Source organism: Gobio gobio, assembly GCF_949357685.1.
Source record: "Gobio gobio genome assembly, chromosome: 2".
NCBI lineage: Eukaryota > Metazoa > Chordata > Actinopteri > Cypriniformes > Gobionidae > Gobio > Gobio gobio.
This window is the reverse complement of record NC_137098.1, coordinates 1,472,360-1,489,859: the sequence shown is the minus strand read 5'-3', so window position 1 is coordinate 1,489,859 and position 17,500 is coordinate 1,472,360. Positions and strand designations below refer to the sequence as shown.

At 46.6% G+C, this 17,500-nt stretch overlaps 1 protein-coding gene across 9 annotated transcripts in view; it reads left to right on the top strand.

The window, feature by feature from the left end:
* Positions 1–17,500, top strand: part of camk2d1 (calcium/calmodulin-dependent protein kinase (CaM kinase) II delta 1) — a gene marked incomplete at its 5' end in the record, with an annotated part of 118,020 nt that overhangs the window by 52,737 nt on the left and 47,783 nt on the right. For 5 of the 9 annotated variants that reach the window (XM_079805820.1, XM_079805815.1, XM_079805816.1 and 2 more), the window contains 3 exons: positions 47–101; positions 3,122–3,187; positions 12,883–12,955. In XM_079805820.1, coding sequence (XP_079661946.1) covers positions 47–101; positions 3,122–3,187; positions 12,883–12,955 — 194 coding nt within the window. Of the gene's footprint in view, positions 1–46; positions 102–3,121; positions 3,188–10,585; positions 10,659–12,882; positions 12,956–17,500 lie in introns of all 9 variants that reach the window. The other 4 variants (XM_079805819.1, XM_079805821.1, XM_079805817.1 and 1 more) reach the window with 2 other exon arrangements.

The window sequence follows — 17,500 nt, the reverse complement described above, 5'->3', positions numbered from 1 at the left end:
CTCCCTCTCTCTCTCTCTCTCTCTCTCTCTCTCTCTCTCTCTACAGTGCGGCTCCATGACAGTATATCAGAGGAGGGCGTTCACTACCTAGTGTTTGACTTGTGAGTAACTTCTCTCCGTCTGTATGAGGTCACGTCTCCACTTCTCAAACACATGACAGAACACCAGAGAAAGCCAATGAGCTTCACACATTACGGCTGTCAAGCGGTTCAAATGTTTAATCTAATTCATTTCATGATGTGCTGATTAATTTATCACACACCAATGTTGGTTGTGCGATAAAAATCACCCCCCAAAACATAAAGTCATTGTGTTAAGATGATCACAAAAAGTAGCTTTAGCTTTCAACCTTGAATGTATTCAACTTTTAAGGCTACAATGAGGCCATTTTTTTGGCGTTAGGTGTATTTACACACACTGACCTCTTAACTGTCACCTGGTGCTCTTTTTTTTGATCGCCTTTTTTCATATCATATATTTTAGTAATTATCATAAATTAGGTATCATTCGAAAGCTTACAAACTCAAAATTTATCCTGTGAAAACCATTTTGAAATTCGATGTTGCGTTACCATGGAAATGGTACTTTAGAATCGTCTACCGGGCTCCTCCCCCTAGTGGGCGGTGTCATGTTTCATATTACATTTATTTTAACTATTTTAAAATCAAAATCTTTTCTAATCTTGACAAAACACATATCGTCGGAAAGATCTGAGTCTCAAGGTTCTATATCGGGTGACCGTTTTGTGATGGAGGTGACATTTGGACAGAAAATTACAGGAAAATGCATCAAAAAAACAATCAATGGAATTTAAATGACACCCGGTGGCTGTTTTTGGTACAGCGCCTAAACAAAATCTCATGGGGACTTCAATTTTTATGATATCTTCAAATTTAGAACAAAACTTGGTTAGACACATGGCTTTGATTTTATAGTAATTTTAGATTAAAACATTTTTGTAAAATATATATTTTATATAAAATAAAAATATTTAGTACAGTATTTTTTATTTACAGTACATTTAAACTTCCATAACTTTTTCATACTTTCATATTTTGCTTTCACTTCAGCAATAATCTGCCGAGTGTCTGCTTTAAAACAAGACCAAACTTAGGTCTATATTCCAAAGCATTCTGGAATTACAGCCCTTTAAGTTTGGATAGTGCGTTTTCATGTGTATTCTCAAAAAGGGGGGTGACTGTATTAATTAATGAATGCAGGGGATATAAATATGATACTCTAAATATGAAACTAAAACCGCCACCGTCTTAAAGCATTAGTTCACCTCAAAATGAAATGTTTACTCTCACCACATCTCATCCAAGATGTTCTTTCTTTCTTCAGTGGAAAAGAAATGAAGTTTTTGAGGAAAACATTCCAGGATTTTTCTGCACATAATGGACTTCAATGGGAACCAACAGTTGAAGGTCCAAATGAACGTGATCGTCTCTGAGCTCCGCCATAACTTCTGCTTAGTGAGGTCAAAATACGAGCGTGGTCATAGATGTATACGTAGATGCCTCATTCTACTGATCCGTGCAGTCGCTAATGAGCAGTGTTGGGGAAACGCATTACAAGTAACTTGAGTTATGTAATCAGATTACTTTTTCAAGTAACTAGTAAGTAAAGCATTACTTTTCAAATTTACAACAAAATATCTGAGTTACTTTTTCACATTAATTTGACTGACAGCTCTCCTGTCCTCATGTTGAGAAAAATAAGTGCAGAGGCGTGTGTGTGAGTGTGTGTGTGTGTGTGTGTGTGTGTGTGTGTGTGTGTGTGTGTGTGTGTGTGTGTGTGTGTGTGTGTGTGTGTGTGTGTGTGTGTGTGTGTGTGTGTGTGTGTGTGTGTGTGTGTGTGAACATGAGGGTTATTGTAGTTCTAGACTAAATGTGAGCATTTATTTATCTCACTTGCACAATAAAGATTCTGTCCTCCTCAAAATGAATAAAATCAGTCAAATGCTAAATCAGAGAACTATACAAACCTCCAATAATTAAATGTTAAATAAAACAACTATTTTTAAGCATAATCTGCCTTTATATTTAATTGACCAATGTCTTGCTGCTGACCTTTGATGATGAAAATTACTACATTTTTTGTTTTTATTGGTAAATCTTTTTTCTCCTGCATCTATTCCTCCATTATCCAGAGCTGCGCCCTCTAGTGTTCATGAGGGAATCTGCATCTTTACCTCAGCCTGGGGCGCATTATTTACATTCTGGTATGAAGAGGTCTTTACCGTCTTTACCGTTGCACAAAAATATCACTTTTTTTGTTATAAAAAAAACCAAAACAAAAACAAGCCCAGCCCAGGTGAGAAAAAATAACGCAAAAGTAACGTAACACATTACTTTTCTTAAAAAGTAACTAAGTAACTCAATTAGTTACTTTTTAAGGGAGTAACGCAATATTGTAATGCATTACTTTTTAAAGTAACTTTCCCCAACACTGCTAATGAGGCATCTACGTATACATCTATGATCACGCTCGTATTTTGACCTCACTCAGCGGAAGTTATGTCTGAGCTCAGAGATGATCACGCTCGTCTGATAAGAGGTAAAATAATAGCATAAATACTGCTGGGTTTCTCTCAGAAACTGATGGTTTGTCTAGATCAGACCCTTATTCATCATCTGGGGTCGTTTAAAGCTGCTCTGAAACTGTCATTTGGACCGTTTGGAGCCCATTGAAGTCCATTATATGGAGAACAATCCTGGACTGTTTTCATCAAAAATCTTAGTTTCTTTTCGACTGCAGAAAGAAAGAAATGGACATCTTGGATGACATGAGGGTGAGTAAATTATCAGCAAAAGTTTATTTTATAGTGAACTAATCCTTTAAGGGCGTTTGCTGTGTATGATCATTTGATGCTGGATTGCATGTACTCCAAAGACACACAATACTTATATTAACTGCTATAACACACTTTGCACTGTTGTGGAAGTGACATTTGAAGTGAAGAGAAAGTGGCAGTGACACACATGTGCCCTTCACAGTGCTCACTTTAAGTGCTCTGGCCTTCAGACGCTCCTGTGTGTTTGTGTTGAGACACACTTCCCTCTCTCCAGAAGGTCAGAGTGCACATGTGGATCTCTCTTCTCTTCTTCTGCTGTTTCAGAGTCACAGGAGGAGAGCTGTTCGAGGATATTGTTGCCAGAGAGTACTACAGCGAGGCTGATGCCAGGTCAGTGCTCACACACATGATAAACCCGCACACTTATTATAGTGCATGAATTAAACACGCTGAGCTGTGGAGTGTGTCATTTATGAAGCTGATTCTGCTGTATTTCACACAGTAATGCACTTACAGTGGAAGTTTTCATCTCACTGATCTGAGCTCTGAGTGTGTGGTCGAAGCTCTGAGGGCGTGTCTGAAGCTCTGAGGGCGTGTCTGAATCTCTGAGGGCGTGTCTGAAGCTCTGAGGGCGTGTCTGAATCTCTGAGGGCGTGTCTGAATCTCTGAGGGCGTGTCTGAAGCTCTGAGGGCGTGTCTGAATCTCTGAGGGCGTGTCTGAATCTCTGAGGGCGTTTCTGAAGCTCTGAGGGCGCGTCTGAAGCTCTGATGGCGTGTCTGAATCTCTGAGGGCGTGTCTGAAGCTCTGAGGGCGTTTCTGAAGCTCTGAGGGCGTGTCTGAAGCTCTGAGGGCGTGTCTGAAGCTCTGAGGGTGTGTCTGAAGCTCTGATGGCGTGTCTGAATCTCTGAGGGCGTGTCTGAATCTCTGAGGGCGTGTCTGAATCTCTGAGGGCGTGTCTGAAGCTCTGAGGGCGTGTCTGAAGCTCTGAGGGTGTGTCTGAAGCTCTGATGGCGTGTCTGAATCTCTGAGGGCGTGTCTAAAGCTCTGAGGGCGTGTCTGAAGCTCTGAGGGTGTGTCTGAAGCTCTGAGGGTGTGTCTGAATCTCGGAGGGCGTGTCTGAATCTCTGAGGGCGTGTCTGAAGCTCTGAGGGCGTGTCTGAAGCTCTGAGGGCGTGTCTGAAGCTCTGAGGGCGTGTCTGAAGCTCTGAGGGCGTGTCTGAAGCTCTGAAGGCGTGTCTGAATCTCTGAGGGCGTGTCTGAATCTCTGAGGGCGTGTCTGAAGCTCTGAGGGCGTGTCTGAAGCTCTGAGGGCGTGTTTGAATCTCTGAGGGCGTTTCTGAAGCTCTGAGGGCGTGTCTGAAGCTCTGAGGGTGTGTCTGAAGCTCTGAGGGTGTGTCTGAATCTCGGAGGGCGTGTCTGAATCTCTGAGGGCGTGTCTGAAGCTCTGAGGGCGTGTCTGAAGCTCTGAGGGCGTGTCTGAAGCTCTGAGGGCGTGTCTGAAGCTCTGAAGGCGTGTCTGAATCTCTGAGGGCGTGTCTGAATCTCTGAGGGCGTGTCTGAATCTCTGAGGGCGTGTCTGAAGCTCTGAGGGCGTGTCTGAAGCTCTGAGGGCGTGTTTGAATCTCTGAGGGCGTTTCTGAAGCTCTGAGGGCGTGTCTGAATCTCTGAGGGCGTGTCTGAAGCTCTGAGGGCTTCTGAAGCTCTGATGGCGTGTCTGAATCTCTGAGGGCGTGTCTGAAGCTCTGAGGGCGTGTCTGAATCTCGGAGGGCGTGTCTGAATCTCTGAGGGCGTGTCTGAATCTCTGAGGGCGTGTCTGAATATCTGAGGGCGTGTCTGAATCTCTGAGGGCGTGTCTGATTCTCTGAGGGTGTGTCTGAATCTCTGAGGGCGTGTTTGAAACTCTGAGGGCGTGTCTGAATCTCTGAGGGCGTGTCTGAATCTCTGAGGGCGTGTCTGAATCTCTGAGGGCGTGTCTGAAGCTCTGAGGGCGTGTCTGAATCTCTGAGGGCGTGTCTGAATCTCTGAGGGCGTGTCTGAATCTCTGAGGGCGTGTCTGAAGCTCTGAGGGCGTGTCTGAAGCTCTGAGGGCGTGTCTGAATCTCCGAGGGCGTGTCTGAAGCTCTGAGGGCGTGTCTGAAGCTTTGAGGGCGTGTCTGAAGCTCTGAGGGCGTGTCTGAATCTCTGAGGGCGTGTCTGGTGTCTGAATCTCTGAGGGCGTGTCTGAAGCTCTGAGGGCGTGTCTGAAGCTCTGAGGGCGTGTCTGAATCTCCGAGGGCGTGTCTGAAGCTCTGAGGGCGTGTCTGAAGCTTTGAGGGCGTGTCTGAAGCTCTGAGGGCGTGTCTGAATCTCTGAGGGCGTGTCTGGTGTCTGAATCTCTGAGGGCGTGTCTGAAGCTCTGAGGGTGTGTCTGAATCTCTGAGGGCGGGTCTGAAGCTCTGAGGGCGTGTCTGAAGCTTTGAGGGCGTGTCTGAAGCTCTGAGTGTGTGGTCGAAGCTCTGAGGGCGTGTCTGAAGCTCTGAGGGCGTGTCTGAAGCTCTGAGGGCGTGTCTGAAGCTCTGAGTGTGTGGTCGAAGCTCTGAGGGCGTGTCTGAAGCTCTGAGGGCGTGTCTGAAGCTATGAGGGCGTGTCTGAATCTCTGAGGGCGTGTCTGAAGCTCTGAGGGCGTGTCTGAAGCGCTGAGGGCGTGTCTGAAGCTCTGAGGGCGTGTCTGAAGCTCTGAGGGCGTGTCTGAATCCACTCCTGCTAGTTTAACGGCGGGTCAAACGGTCTGTGTCCGGCTCAGGGTCCAGAAGGGCCGTCCCTCATCTCTTCATGAGTCATGGGTGTGTTCTGGGCATAACGAGCAATAAACCAATCAGAGCCTCATCTCCCTTTCCCTTTAAAAGCCAATTGAGCTGCACCAGATTCACTATTGACATGAGGAGAGATTGAAGAGAGTGTGTGTATGTGTGTGTGTGTAATAATCAGAGTGTGTGTGTGTGTGCTGCTGCGCGTCCCTGTGTGTGTAATAATCAGAGTGTGTGTGTGTGTGTGTGTGTGTGTGTGCTGCTGCGTGTCCCTGTGTGTGTAATAATCAGAGTGTGTGTGTGTGCTGCTGCGTGTCCCTGTGTGTGTGTGTAATAATCAGAGTGTGTGTGTGTGTGTGTGTGTGTGTGTGTGCTGCTGCTGCGCGTCCCTGTGTGTGTAATAATCAGAGTGTGTGTGTGTGTGTGTGTGCTGCTGCGTGTCCCTGTGTGTGTAATAATCAGAGTGTGTGTGTGTGCTGCTGCGTGTCCCTGTGTGTGTAATAATCAGAGTGTGTGTGTGTGTGTGTGCTGCTGCGCGTCCCTGTGTGTGTAATAATCAGAGTGTGTGTGTGTGTGTGTGCTGCTGCTTGTCCCTGTGTGTGTAATAATCAGAGTGTGTGTGTGTGTGCTGCTGCGTGTCCCTGTGTGTGTAATAATCAGAGTGTGTGTGTGTGTGTGTGTGTGCTACTGCGTGTCCCTGTGTGTGTAATAATCAGAGTGTGTGTGTGCTGCTGCGTGTCCCTGTGTGTGTAATAATCAGAGTGTGTGTGTGTGTGTGTGTGTGTGTGTGCGCGCGCTGTGCTTCCCTGTGTGTGTAATAATCAGAGTGTGTGTGTGTGTGTGTGTGCTGCTGCGCTTCCCTGTGTGTGTAATAATCAGAGTGTGTGTGTGTGCTGCTGCGCATCCATGTGTGTGTGTGTGTGTGTGTCTGTGTGTGTGTCTGTGTGTGTGTGTGTGTGTGTGTCTGTGTGCGCTGCGCATCCCTGTGTGTTTACTAAGCAGTGTGTGTGCTGCGTGTCCTTGTGTGTAATAATCAGTGTGTGTGTGTGTGCTGCTGCGCATCCATGTGTGTGTACTAAGCAGTGTGTGTGTGTGTGTGTGTGTGCTGCTGCACGTCCCTGTGTGTGTAATAATCAGAGTGTGTGTGTGTGTGTGTCTGCTGCTCTGTGTCCTTGTGTGTGTAATAATCAGTGTGTGTGTGTGTGTGTGTGTGTGTGTGTGTTGCTGCATGTCCCTGTGTGTGTAATAATCAGTGTGTGTGTGTGTGTGTGCTATTGCAAAAGTACACTACCCTGTGTGTGTAATAATGTGTTTCTTTTATGAAGAGACTCCTTTTTCTTACACAAATGTGTCATTAAATCTCTAATGTATAAACTGAGGTATAATCACAGACCCCGGCTCATGGGTTGACGGAGATCATCGCCCCCTAGTGGCCAAACACAGACATTTGGAAATATTTCGTAACCGTTATGGCATAACAACGCCTCGTTTACTGTGATCATGTGACCGTTTGATCCACACTCTGAATCCCCGGCTCAGAACACACGACCCTCGAAGGGCTTGAAGAGTTCTGCCTCTGCTTCTCTTGATCAGCGTTTCAGTGGCAAGTCTGAACTAGGTTTTCTGGACCTTAGTTTTTGACCCCTGACAGGGTTTTTATCTCACTGTGTCCAGATAAAGAGATCAATTCCTGTTCGTGTCAGACGTATGGAGTCCATCAGACATCATGTTTGTGTTGCTCTGTTAATAGATCCTCATCAGATCTTGCCTCATAGACCTTCACTGTAAGTGCATTACTTATGCGAGTCATAATGACTGGCTGTGGGAGGGCTTAACACACTCCACATATATGATACGGTTCTGAACTAGCGTCTGTCTGAGCCAGTAATCGTGTGTGTGTTCACAGAGCCAGTATATCTATACACACATTTATCTGTTCCCATTCAAACTCAGCTGTGTGAAGAAATTATGTGAAGTGTGTGTGCACTGCACTACGCCTGTCTTTGTGCTGCTCAGTGTTGGTGTTATCTTAGTTTGGGTCTTCTTGTGCTTCTGTGATGATTTTGAACTGTTGTGTAAAGTCTAGTTCACCCAAAAAATGAAAATCCTCTCATCATTTACTCACCCTTATGTCGTTCCAGCCCTATTTGACTTTCTTGAGGAACATAAAATGAGTCATTTTGAAGACTTTTCTGTGTTCTCGTCCATTACAACGAACAAAGACTGAAGCTTTCAAGACTTAAAAAGGACACAAATGGACCTTTAAAGTAGTCAGCAGTCGTGGGCGGGGTCTGTGCTAATAGGGCGGAGTCTGTCAGCAGTCGTGGGCGGGTCTATGCTAATAGAGCGGAGTCTGTCAGCAGTCGTGGGCGGGGTCTATGCTAATAGAGCGGAGTCTGTCAGCAGTCGTGGGCGGGTCTATGCTAATAGAGCGGAGTCTGTCAGCAGTCATGGGCGGGTCTATGCTAATAGAGCGGAGTCTGTCAGCAGTCGTGGGCGGGTCTATGCTAATAGAGCGGAGTCTGTCAGCAGTTGTGGGCGGGGTCTGTGCTAATAGGGCGGAGTCTGTCAGTAGTCATGGGCGGGGTCTGTGCTAATAGGGCGGAGTCTGTCAGTAGTCATGGGCGGGGTCTGTGCTAATAGGGCGGAGTCTGTCAGTAGTCATGGACGGGGTCTGTGCTAATAGGGTGGAGTCTGTCAGTAGTCATGGGCGGGGTCTGTGCTAATAGGGCGGAGTCTGTCAGTAGTCATGTGCGGGGTCTGTGCTAATAGGGCGGAGTCTGTCAGTAGTCATGGACGGGGTCTGTGCTAATAGGGCGGAGTCTGTCAGTAGTCATGGGCGGGGTCTGTGCTAATAGGGCGGAGTCTGTCAGTAGTCATGGACGGGGTCTGTGCTAATAGGGCGGAGTCTGTCAGTAGTCATGTGCGGGGCCTGTGCTAATAGGAGGAGTCTGTCAGTAGTCATGGGCGGGGTCTGTGCTAATAGGGCGGAGTCTGTCAGTAGTCATGGGCGGGGTCTGTGCTAATAGGGCGGAGTCTGTCAGTAGTCATGGGTGGGGTCTGTGCTAATAGGGCGGAGTCTGTCAGTAGTCATGGACGGGGTCTGTGCTAATAGGGCGGAGTCTGTCAGTAGTCATGGACGGGGTCTGTGCTAATAGGGCGGAGTCTGTCAGTAGTCATGGGCGGGGTCTGTGCTAATAGGGCGGAGTCTGTCAGTAGTCATGGGCGGGGTCTGTGCTAATAGGGCGGAGTCTGTCAGTAGTCATGGGCGGGGTCTGTGCTAATAGGGCGGAGTCTGTCAGTAGTCATGGGTGGGGTCTGTGCTAATAGGAGGAGTCTGTCAGTAGTCATGGGCGGGGTCTGTGCTAATAGGGCAGAGTCTGTCAGTAGTCATGTGCGGGGTCTGTGCTAATAGGGCGGAGTCTGTCAGTAGTCATGGGCGGGGTCTGTGCTAATAGGGCGGAGTCTGTCAGCAGTCGTGGGCGGGGTCTGTGCTAATAGGGCGGAGTCTGTCAGTAGTCATGGACGGGGTCTGTGCTAATAGGGCGGAGTCTGTCAGTAGTCATGGGCGGGGTCTGTGCTAATAGGAGGAGTCTGTCAGTAGTCATGTGCGGGGTCTGTGCTAATAGGGCAGAGTCTGTCAGTAGTCATGTGCGGGGTCTGTGCTAATAGGGCGGAGTCTGTCAGTAGTCATGGGTGGGGTCTGTGCTAATAGGAGGAGTCTGTCAGTAGTCATGTGCGGGGTCTGTGCTAATAGGGCAGAGTCTGTCAGTAGTCATGGGCGGGGTCTGTGCTAATAGGGCGGAGTCTGTCAGCAGTCGTGGGCGGGGTCTGTGCTAATAGGGCGGAGTCTGTCAGTAGTCATGGACGGGGTCTGTGCTAATAGGGCGGAGTCTGTCAGTAGTCATGGGCGGGGTCTGTGCTAATAGGGCGGAGTCTGTCAGTAGTCATGGGCGGGGTCTGTGCTAATAGGGCGGAGTCTGTCAGTAGTCATGGGCGGGGTCTGTGCTAATAGGGCGGAGTCTGTCAGTAGTCATGGGCGGGGTCTGTGCTAATAGGGCGGAGTCTGTCAGTAGTCATGGGCGGGGTCTGTGCTAATAGGGCGGAGTCTGTCAGTAGTCATGGGCGGGGTCTGTGAGTCTGTCAGCAGTCGTGGGCGGGGTCTATGCTAATAGGGCGGGGTCTGTCAGCAGTTGTGGGCGAGGTCTATGCTAATAGGGCGGAGTCTGTCAGCAGTCGTGGGCGGGGTCTATGCTAATAGGGCGGAGTCTGTCAGCAGTCGTGGGCGGGGTCTATGCTAATAGGGCGGAGTCTGTCAGCAGTCGTGGGCATGGACTGTGCAATATGATGTCACAAAAGCTAGAATCTGCAAACACTTGTTCTGAGACACTGCTTATGATTTATTGGGATTTAAAAGTGTGTGGATTTTTACCATTATAGGGTGGTTGTGTACACACACTGCCGACACACATTTGTGTTTAAACACCATGTAAAAGTGAATCTGTGTAGCAATTTCCAGATTTTTGCGTCGCTGTAATGCGTTTTTTTAAGGATCAGGGCAGGGTTCCTCACGCCTCCTAAGCCCAAGCCGATCGTTGAGACCAGTGGTGCCATGAAATCTTCTTGGGTTTGTGTTGTCTTTGGGAAATGCCTGGTTCTCCAGTTCCACATATACATATCATATGGCTTCAGAAGTGCAGGACTATTGTGCACAGGTTTTATGAACCTCTTTTGTGAGACTGTAAAGTCCTATTGAAAGCTCAAATTTCTGCCAGAAAGAAAAGAAAGTCGATAGGGATTTCAACGACATGAGGGGGATTTTCATTTCCGCCTGGAATATGATTGTAAACGCACCAGTTTTATAGCACACATCATGTTTTCGACAGTATTTGTTCAGTCTTCACTGTTTGTTTGTTTGTTTGTCCGCTGTGTTTGTTTTCTGCTTGCTGAACTGTTCACTCTCTCTCCTTTGGCTTCTTCGCTGTCTCTCTCTCTCACAGTCATTGCATACAGCAGATTCTAGAGAGTGTTAATCATTGTCACTTAAATGGCATTGTACATCGAGACTTGAAGGTTAGTATGACAGGCTCGAACCTCCATTGTTTGAACCAAATACATTTTCCCCAACCTGACCCCTTGAAACACAGCTACACACCGAGAAACCTGTGTGTGTGTGTGTGTGTGTGTGTGTGTGTGGCGGTGTTCTGAGGGGTACAAACGCAGATGATGACCTCGGAGCGATGGTTGTGCATGTAGTCGGGGACTGTGTGTTTGACCCTGGAGGATTGTCTTGTGTGTTGATGGTGACTCTGCCCTTTTTGATTGAAATGCAGAACGGGTATCAGGACCCATAAGTCAATGCTTTGGTGGGTCAAGCTCACAGTCGCCCAAGCAAACACCACTTCTGGATTGAGATGTTGGGGAGCAAGAGAGGTAATGATGACAGTAGATGGGCAATGGATAGATGTACATCATTCATTACTGCACAGTTGGGCTGGGAAATGCAGTCATGGGCGGGGTTTATGCTAATAAGGCAGAATAAGTCAGCAGTCGTGGGCGGGGTCTATGATAATAAGGCGAATCCGTCAGCAGTCATGGGCGGGGTTAGTAGAGATGCTCATTAGTAGAGATGGACGGGTCCAGCCAGTCATGGGCGGGGTCTATGCTAATAAGGCGGAATCCATCAGCAGTCGTGGGCGGGGTTAGTAGAGATGCTCATTAGTAGAGATGGACGGGTCCAGCCAGTCATGGGCGGGGTCTATGCTAATAAGGCGGAATCCATCAGCAGTCGTGGGCGGGGTTAGTAGAGATGCTCATTAGTAGAGATGGACGAGTCCAGCCAGTCATGGGCGGGGTCTATGCTAACAAGGCGGAATCCGTCAGCAGTCGTGGGCGGGGTTAGTAGAGATGCTCATTATTAGAGATGGACGGGTCCACCCAGCCAGTCATGGGCGGGGTCTATGCTAATAAGGCGGAATCCATCAGCAGTCGTGGGCGGGGTTAGTAGAGATGCTCATTAGTAGAGATGGACGGGTCCACCCAGCCAGTCATGGGCGGGGTCTATGCTAATAAGGCGGAATCCGTCAGCAGTCGTGGACGGGGTTAGTAGAGATGCTCATTAGTAGAGATGGACGGGTCCAACCAGTCATGGGCGGGGTCTATGCTAATAAGGCGGAATCCGTCAGCAGTCGTGGGCGGGGTTAGTAGAGATGCTCATTCGAAGAGATGGACGGGTCCAGCCAGTCATGGGCGGGGTCTATGCTAATAAGGCGGAATCCGTCAGCAGTCGTGGGCGGGGTTAGTAGAGATGCTCATTATTAGAGATGGACGGGTCCACCCAGCCAGTCATGGGCGGGGTCTATGCTAATAAGGCGGAATCCATCAGCAGTCGTGGGCGGGGTTAGTAGAGATGCTCATTAGAAGAGATGGACGGGTCCAACCAGTCATGGGCGGGGTCTATGCTGATAAGGCGGAATCCGTCAGCAGTCGTGGGCGGGGTTAGTAGAGATGCTCATTCGAAGAGATGGACGGGTCCAGCCAGTCATGGGCGGGGTCTATGCTAATAAGGCGAATCCGTCAGCAGTCGTGGGCGGGGTTAGTAGAGATGCTCATTAGTAGAGATGGACGGGTCCAGCCAGTCATGGGCGGGGTCTATGCTAATAAGGTGAATCCGTCAGCAGTCGTGGACGGGGTTTATGCTAATAAGGCGAATCCGTCAGCAGTCATGGGCGGGGTCTATGCTAATAAGGCGAATCCGTCAGCAGTCGTGGGCGGGGTTAGTAGAGATGCTCATTAGTAGAGATGGACGGGTCCAGCCAGTCATGGGCGGGGTCTATGCTAATAAGGTGAATCCGTCAGCAGTCGTGGACGGGGTTTATGCTAATAAGGCGAATCCGTCAGCAGTCGTGGGAGTGGTTAGTAGAGATGCTCATTCGAAGAGATGGACGAGTCCAGCCAGTCATGGGCGGGGTCTATGCTAATAAGGCGAATCTGTCAGCAGTCGTGGGCGGGGTTAGTAGAGATGCTCATTAGTAGAGATGGACGGGTCCAGCCAGTCATGGGCGGGGTCTATGCTAATAAGGCGAATCCGTCAGCAGTCGTGGGCGGGGTTAGTAGAGATGCTGTTTCGAAGAGATGGACGGGTCCAAACAGCCCAACACTAAAACTTTAAGTACCGTGAAGCCCATGTTAGTCTCATTCATCGCCTCCAAGCCCATGCTCCCCTGCTCTCAATGCTGTGCACAGATAGTGAGTGTGTGCTTGTCACTAACCCACACCCCCTGGTGTTTGCATGCAGTCATTGCATTCAGCAGATCCTTGAGGCTGTTCTCCACTGCCACCAGATGGGAGTGGTCCATCGGGACCTGAAGGTGAGTAGAGATGAGAGGGTCCTTCTTCTTTGTCCTCTTGTACTGATCCAAGGCCTGCAAAATGGCTTCTATACAAGTGCTTAGTAACACATGAGTTAGAGTTGGGAATCAAATGATCAATGTTATTATTTATTTTTTGCATCGTTGATGACAAAACACTCAAATTGAGCCTATGTGGGAGGGAATGGTGTTTTCTGTCGATCTAAAGACAAATCAGCACTGGTTCTTGTCGCTGCTAATTTGCCAATCAAATGAGGCAGGTGCAACCAGGAGATTGTTTTTCCTCCTCTTGTAATCTGAATTTGCATCAGCCTGGAGTCTGCTCTGTGATTGGCTGCTGTCATACTGTTACATGGTGACTTGCACACAAAAAAAGAGAAAACAAAGCAAATATAATAGACACAAAACGGTAATGTACTGTATATTTAAAGGGGTCATGAGTTGCATTGTTTTATAATATTAGTATGATTTTTACATCAAAAATGCCCACAAAAACAGTTGATTAAAGATTACAGATTTGATTGGCCACTGTGAGACTTCAGTGTAAACGCCCACTGCTGTGATTGGCCACTGTGAGACTTCAGTGTAAACGCCCACTGCTGTGATTGGCCACTGTGAGATTTCAGTGTAAACCTCCACTGCTGTGATTGGCCGCTGTGAGACTTCAGTGTAAACGCCCACTGCTGTGATTGGCCGCTGTGAGACTTCAGTGTAAACGCCCACTGCTGTGATTGGCCGCTGTGAGACTTCAGTGTAAACGCCCACTGCTGTGATTGGCCACTGTGAGACTTCAGTGTAAACGCCCACTGCTGTGATTGGCCACTGTGAGACTTCAGTGTAAACGCCCACTGCTGTGATTGGCCGCTGTGAGACTTCAGTGTAAACGCCCACTGCTGTGATTGGCCGCTGTGAGACTTCAGTGTAAACGCCCACTGCTGTGATTGGCCACTGTGAGACTTCAGTGTAAACGCCCACTGCTGTGATTGGCCGCTGTGAGACTTCAGTGTAAACCTCCAGTGCTGTGATTGGCCACTGTGAGACTTCAGTGTAAACGCCCACTGCTGTGATTGGCCACTGTGAGACTTCAGTGTTATTAGTTAGTTTGTCTCTCCTCGTCATCTCACTAACACTCCAGTGGGCGGGGCCAAAGTTTAGATGATGAAGTAGGCGGTCCTTATAGATTCCACAATCTATAATTGTGGTTACAATAAAAGCTGTTTTTGGATGTTTTCAGCTCTGAAACTTATAGGATATTCTTATAGTATGATGACCTCAGTTCATGACCCCTTTAAAAAAGTGTTTATACAGGATTTCTTTCCATAGAACAATAGCTCTATTCTGCAATACAAATGGGCAAAATTGGCACATTGAGATAACAAGACTGACATTTGAATATGAAGCACAAATGAAATTTAAGGGCTAAGGGGAGGGTTTTTTTCTAAGCTATTTTTTGGCAGGAGATTTGTTGAAATAGGCACAACGTGACAAAGTGGAAAGCAATGAATTCAAAGCTAAGAGTTTTTATCCGTACCAGCAAAATCTAATGGAATACAGTTGTGGATGTGAAGTGCTTTCCTTCCTCATTTATCCCTTTTAACACTGTAAAAACTCTACCTTTACAACAGCTTGTGCACTTAAAATGACATTTTTGTACCTTTTCACTCTTAAAAGGTGCATATTAGTGCCTTAGAGTATCATATGTATGCTACTATGAACATTTTAGGGGTAAAAAAGGTGCAAAAATGTCCTTTTAATGAGCTGTTGTTCCCCTAAAGGTACAGTTTCTACACTTATCCTGAGAGTGAAGGAATGTCACTTATTAGCTAAAAGACGGTCAATCTTGCCTTGTTATGACTTGTCCAACAACTTGAAGAATGTTGGTGGTTTGCTCTCAGAAAGTAATGTGAGTGAATTGTATTAAAGTTTTATAGAGCACTCGAAAACCATTTACAAAAAGCAATATCGCACACTTGCGAGGACACATTATTAGTCATGTAGGGCAGAAACGGGGAAGGTTGTATCGTGATAATATGTAGGGCAACAAACGAGCGGCCGCAATAATGTGCCACCAGATTCTGCTGTTCAAATGATCCTCAGGAGAATCATAGATCTGCTCTCTAATCTACTCTATTCGTCATTATCTCTCGCTTCTCTAACATCCGGCTGTTCTTTATATTATCTGGAATTAGCTTCCGCAGCGCTAATGTTTCCTGTATGACGGCGGGATGGAGTAAACTCGTGTCGCTCGGCTGTGGTGTTTAAGTCAAGACTAGACACTGTGATGATGACGTCCTTCACCATTAAAGGGATAGTTCACCCAAAAATGAAAATTAGCCCATGATTTACTCTCCCTCAAGTCATCCAAGGTGTGTGTGACATTCTTCTCTCAGACGAATAAAATCTGAGTTATATTACAAAAGTCCAGGCTAATCCCAGCTCATTTAATATTTTTCTATTATTATAACAGCAGTAATAGTTGCTCTGTTTTTGATGTCCATAAAAAGTGCATCTGTCCGTCATATAACTGCTCCAGCGGCTCTGGGGTGTTAATAAAGGCCTTCTGAAGCGAATCGATGCGTTTGTGTAAGAAAAATATCCATATTTGAAACTTTATCAAGTTAACTTTCGGCCTTCCCTGTTCAATTTATGGAAAAATAGATGAAAGTTCCCCTGCGGATGGAAAGACTAACGCTCAGCTCCGCTCGTCATGACGTCACACACACATCTGGAGTTTCACTTTCAACATTTACACTTGAACGAGTTAAAATCAGGTCAACTTTATGGTAATGGGTGATGACACGTTTCGGCAGCAACCAATCAGAATGTAGTAGTAGTGGGAAACGGATCTTTGAATCTCGTTCAGCAAAATGAACAAATCTTATTTCAAGTCATTTCGTTCATTTCAGCAGAATCTAATTAAAATGTTAAATTTTTTAACACATTTAGTACTTTTGAAATAAAAAATAAACTATAAGCTAATGTAGCCATGGCCAAACTTTGCGAAATAAATTATTAATTAATTTCTTAGCTTGCTTCAGGCTATGTGTGCAGTCTGTTAGTTCACCTCACCTCCCGATCCAAATCGTTCTTTCTTTTGTCACTTCACATTTAATCACGTCTGTTCCCTGGAAAGTTTAGTTCAGCTCTCGTGTCTCGGGTACGAGCCGTTAGTTTGGTCATCACGTCTGATCTGGGCCGTGACAGCCTCATATGCAATACATGCGTCCGGAAACAGAAAAGATTAGTTCATCTCTCGAGTCTTCGGTTTGAGTCATTCGTTCATCAAGTCCCAGCCCCATAGGCAAGGCTATGCAGTCGCCGGAAACAGAAAAGATCAGTTCATCTCATGAGTCTTCAGGTTAGAGTCATTCGTTCATCAAGCCCCAGCCCCATAGGCAAGGCTATGCAGTCACCGGAAACAGAAAAGATTAGTTCATCTCTCGAGTCTTCAGGTTAGAGTCATTCGTTCATCAAGCCCCAGCCCCATAGGCAAGGCTATGCAGTCGCCGGAAACAGAAAAGATCAGTTCATCTCTCGAGTCTTCTTGTTTGAGTCATTCGTTCAAGTCCCAGCCCCATAGGCAAGGCTATGCAGTCGCCGGAAACAGAAAAGATCAGTTCATCTCTCGAGTCATCTCGTTCGTGTCGTTCGTTCTAGTCCCAGCCCCATAGGCTGAATGCAGAAACAGCTCATCTCGAGTCTCATTCTTTTGTCACGTGACGTGACAGCTGTGTTGGATACAGAAATTAGTTATTTCCTACAGTCTATGGTTAATTCACAACCTTCCTTACAAACAAGTGAGTCGTGTTTTTATGTTTGTTTTGTTCAGTTTTTTAGCTTGTTTATATTCTTATGAAGCCTGGACACATTGGGTTGTTCAGAACGGATAGGCATAACAAATGTTTATTGCACATATCTTCTGATGATTTTATAATAATAAATATATTACAACATGCATTCAATAATAACAGTTGTATATGTTGCGAGACATTGAACAGGGAAGCGGTCACGCGAAAAAAGAATGAACGACTTGAACGAGATGACTCGAGAGATGAACTGATCTTTTCTGTTTCCGGCGACTGCATAGCCTTGCCTATGGGGCTGGGACTTGCTGAACGAATGACTCAAACCGAAGACTCGAGATGAACTGATCTTTTCTGTTTCCTGTGACTGCATAGCCTTGCCTATGGGGCTGGGACTTGCTGAACGAATGACTCAAACCGAGACTCGAGAGATGAACGCAAATTTTGACGCACATTTAGGACAATATTTGAAAATCTGGAATCTGAGGGTGCAAAAACATCGAAATATTGAGAAAATCTCCTTTAAAGTTGTCCAAATGAAACCCTTAGCAATGCATATTACTACTAATAATACATTTATGATATATTTACGGTAGGAATATCCTTATGGAACATGATCTTAATATCCTAATGATTTTTGACGAAAGAAAAATGTATAATTTTGAGCCACACAATGATTGGCTATGGGCACAGATACACCCGTGAGACGCACGACTGCTGTTGAGGGTCACAGATGGCAGTA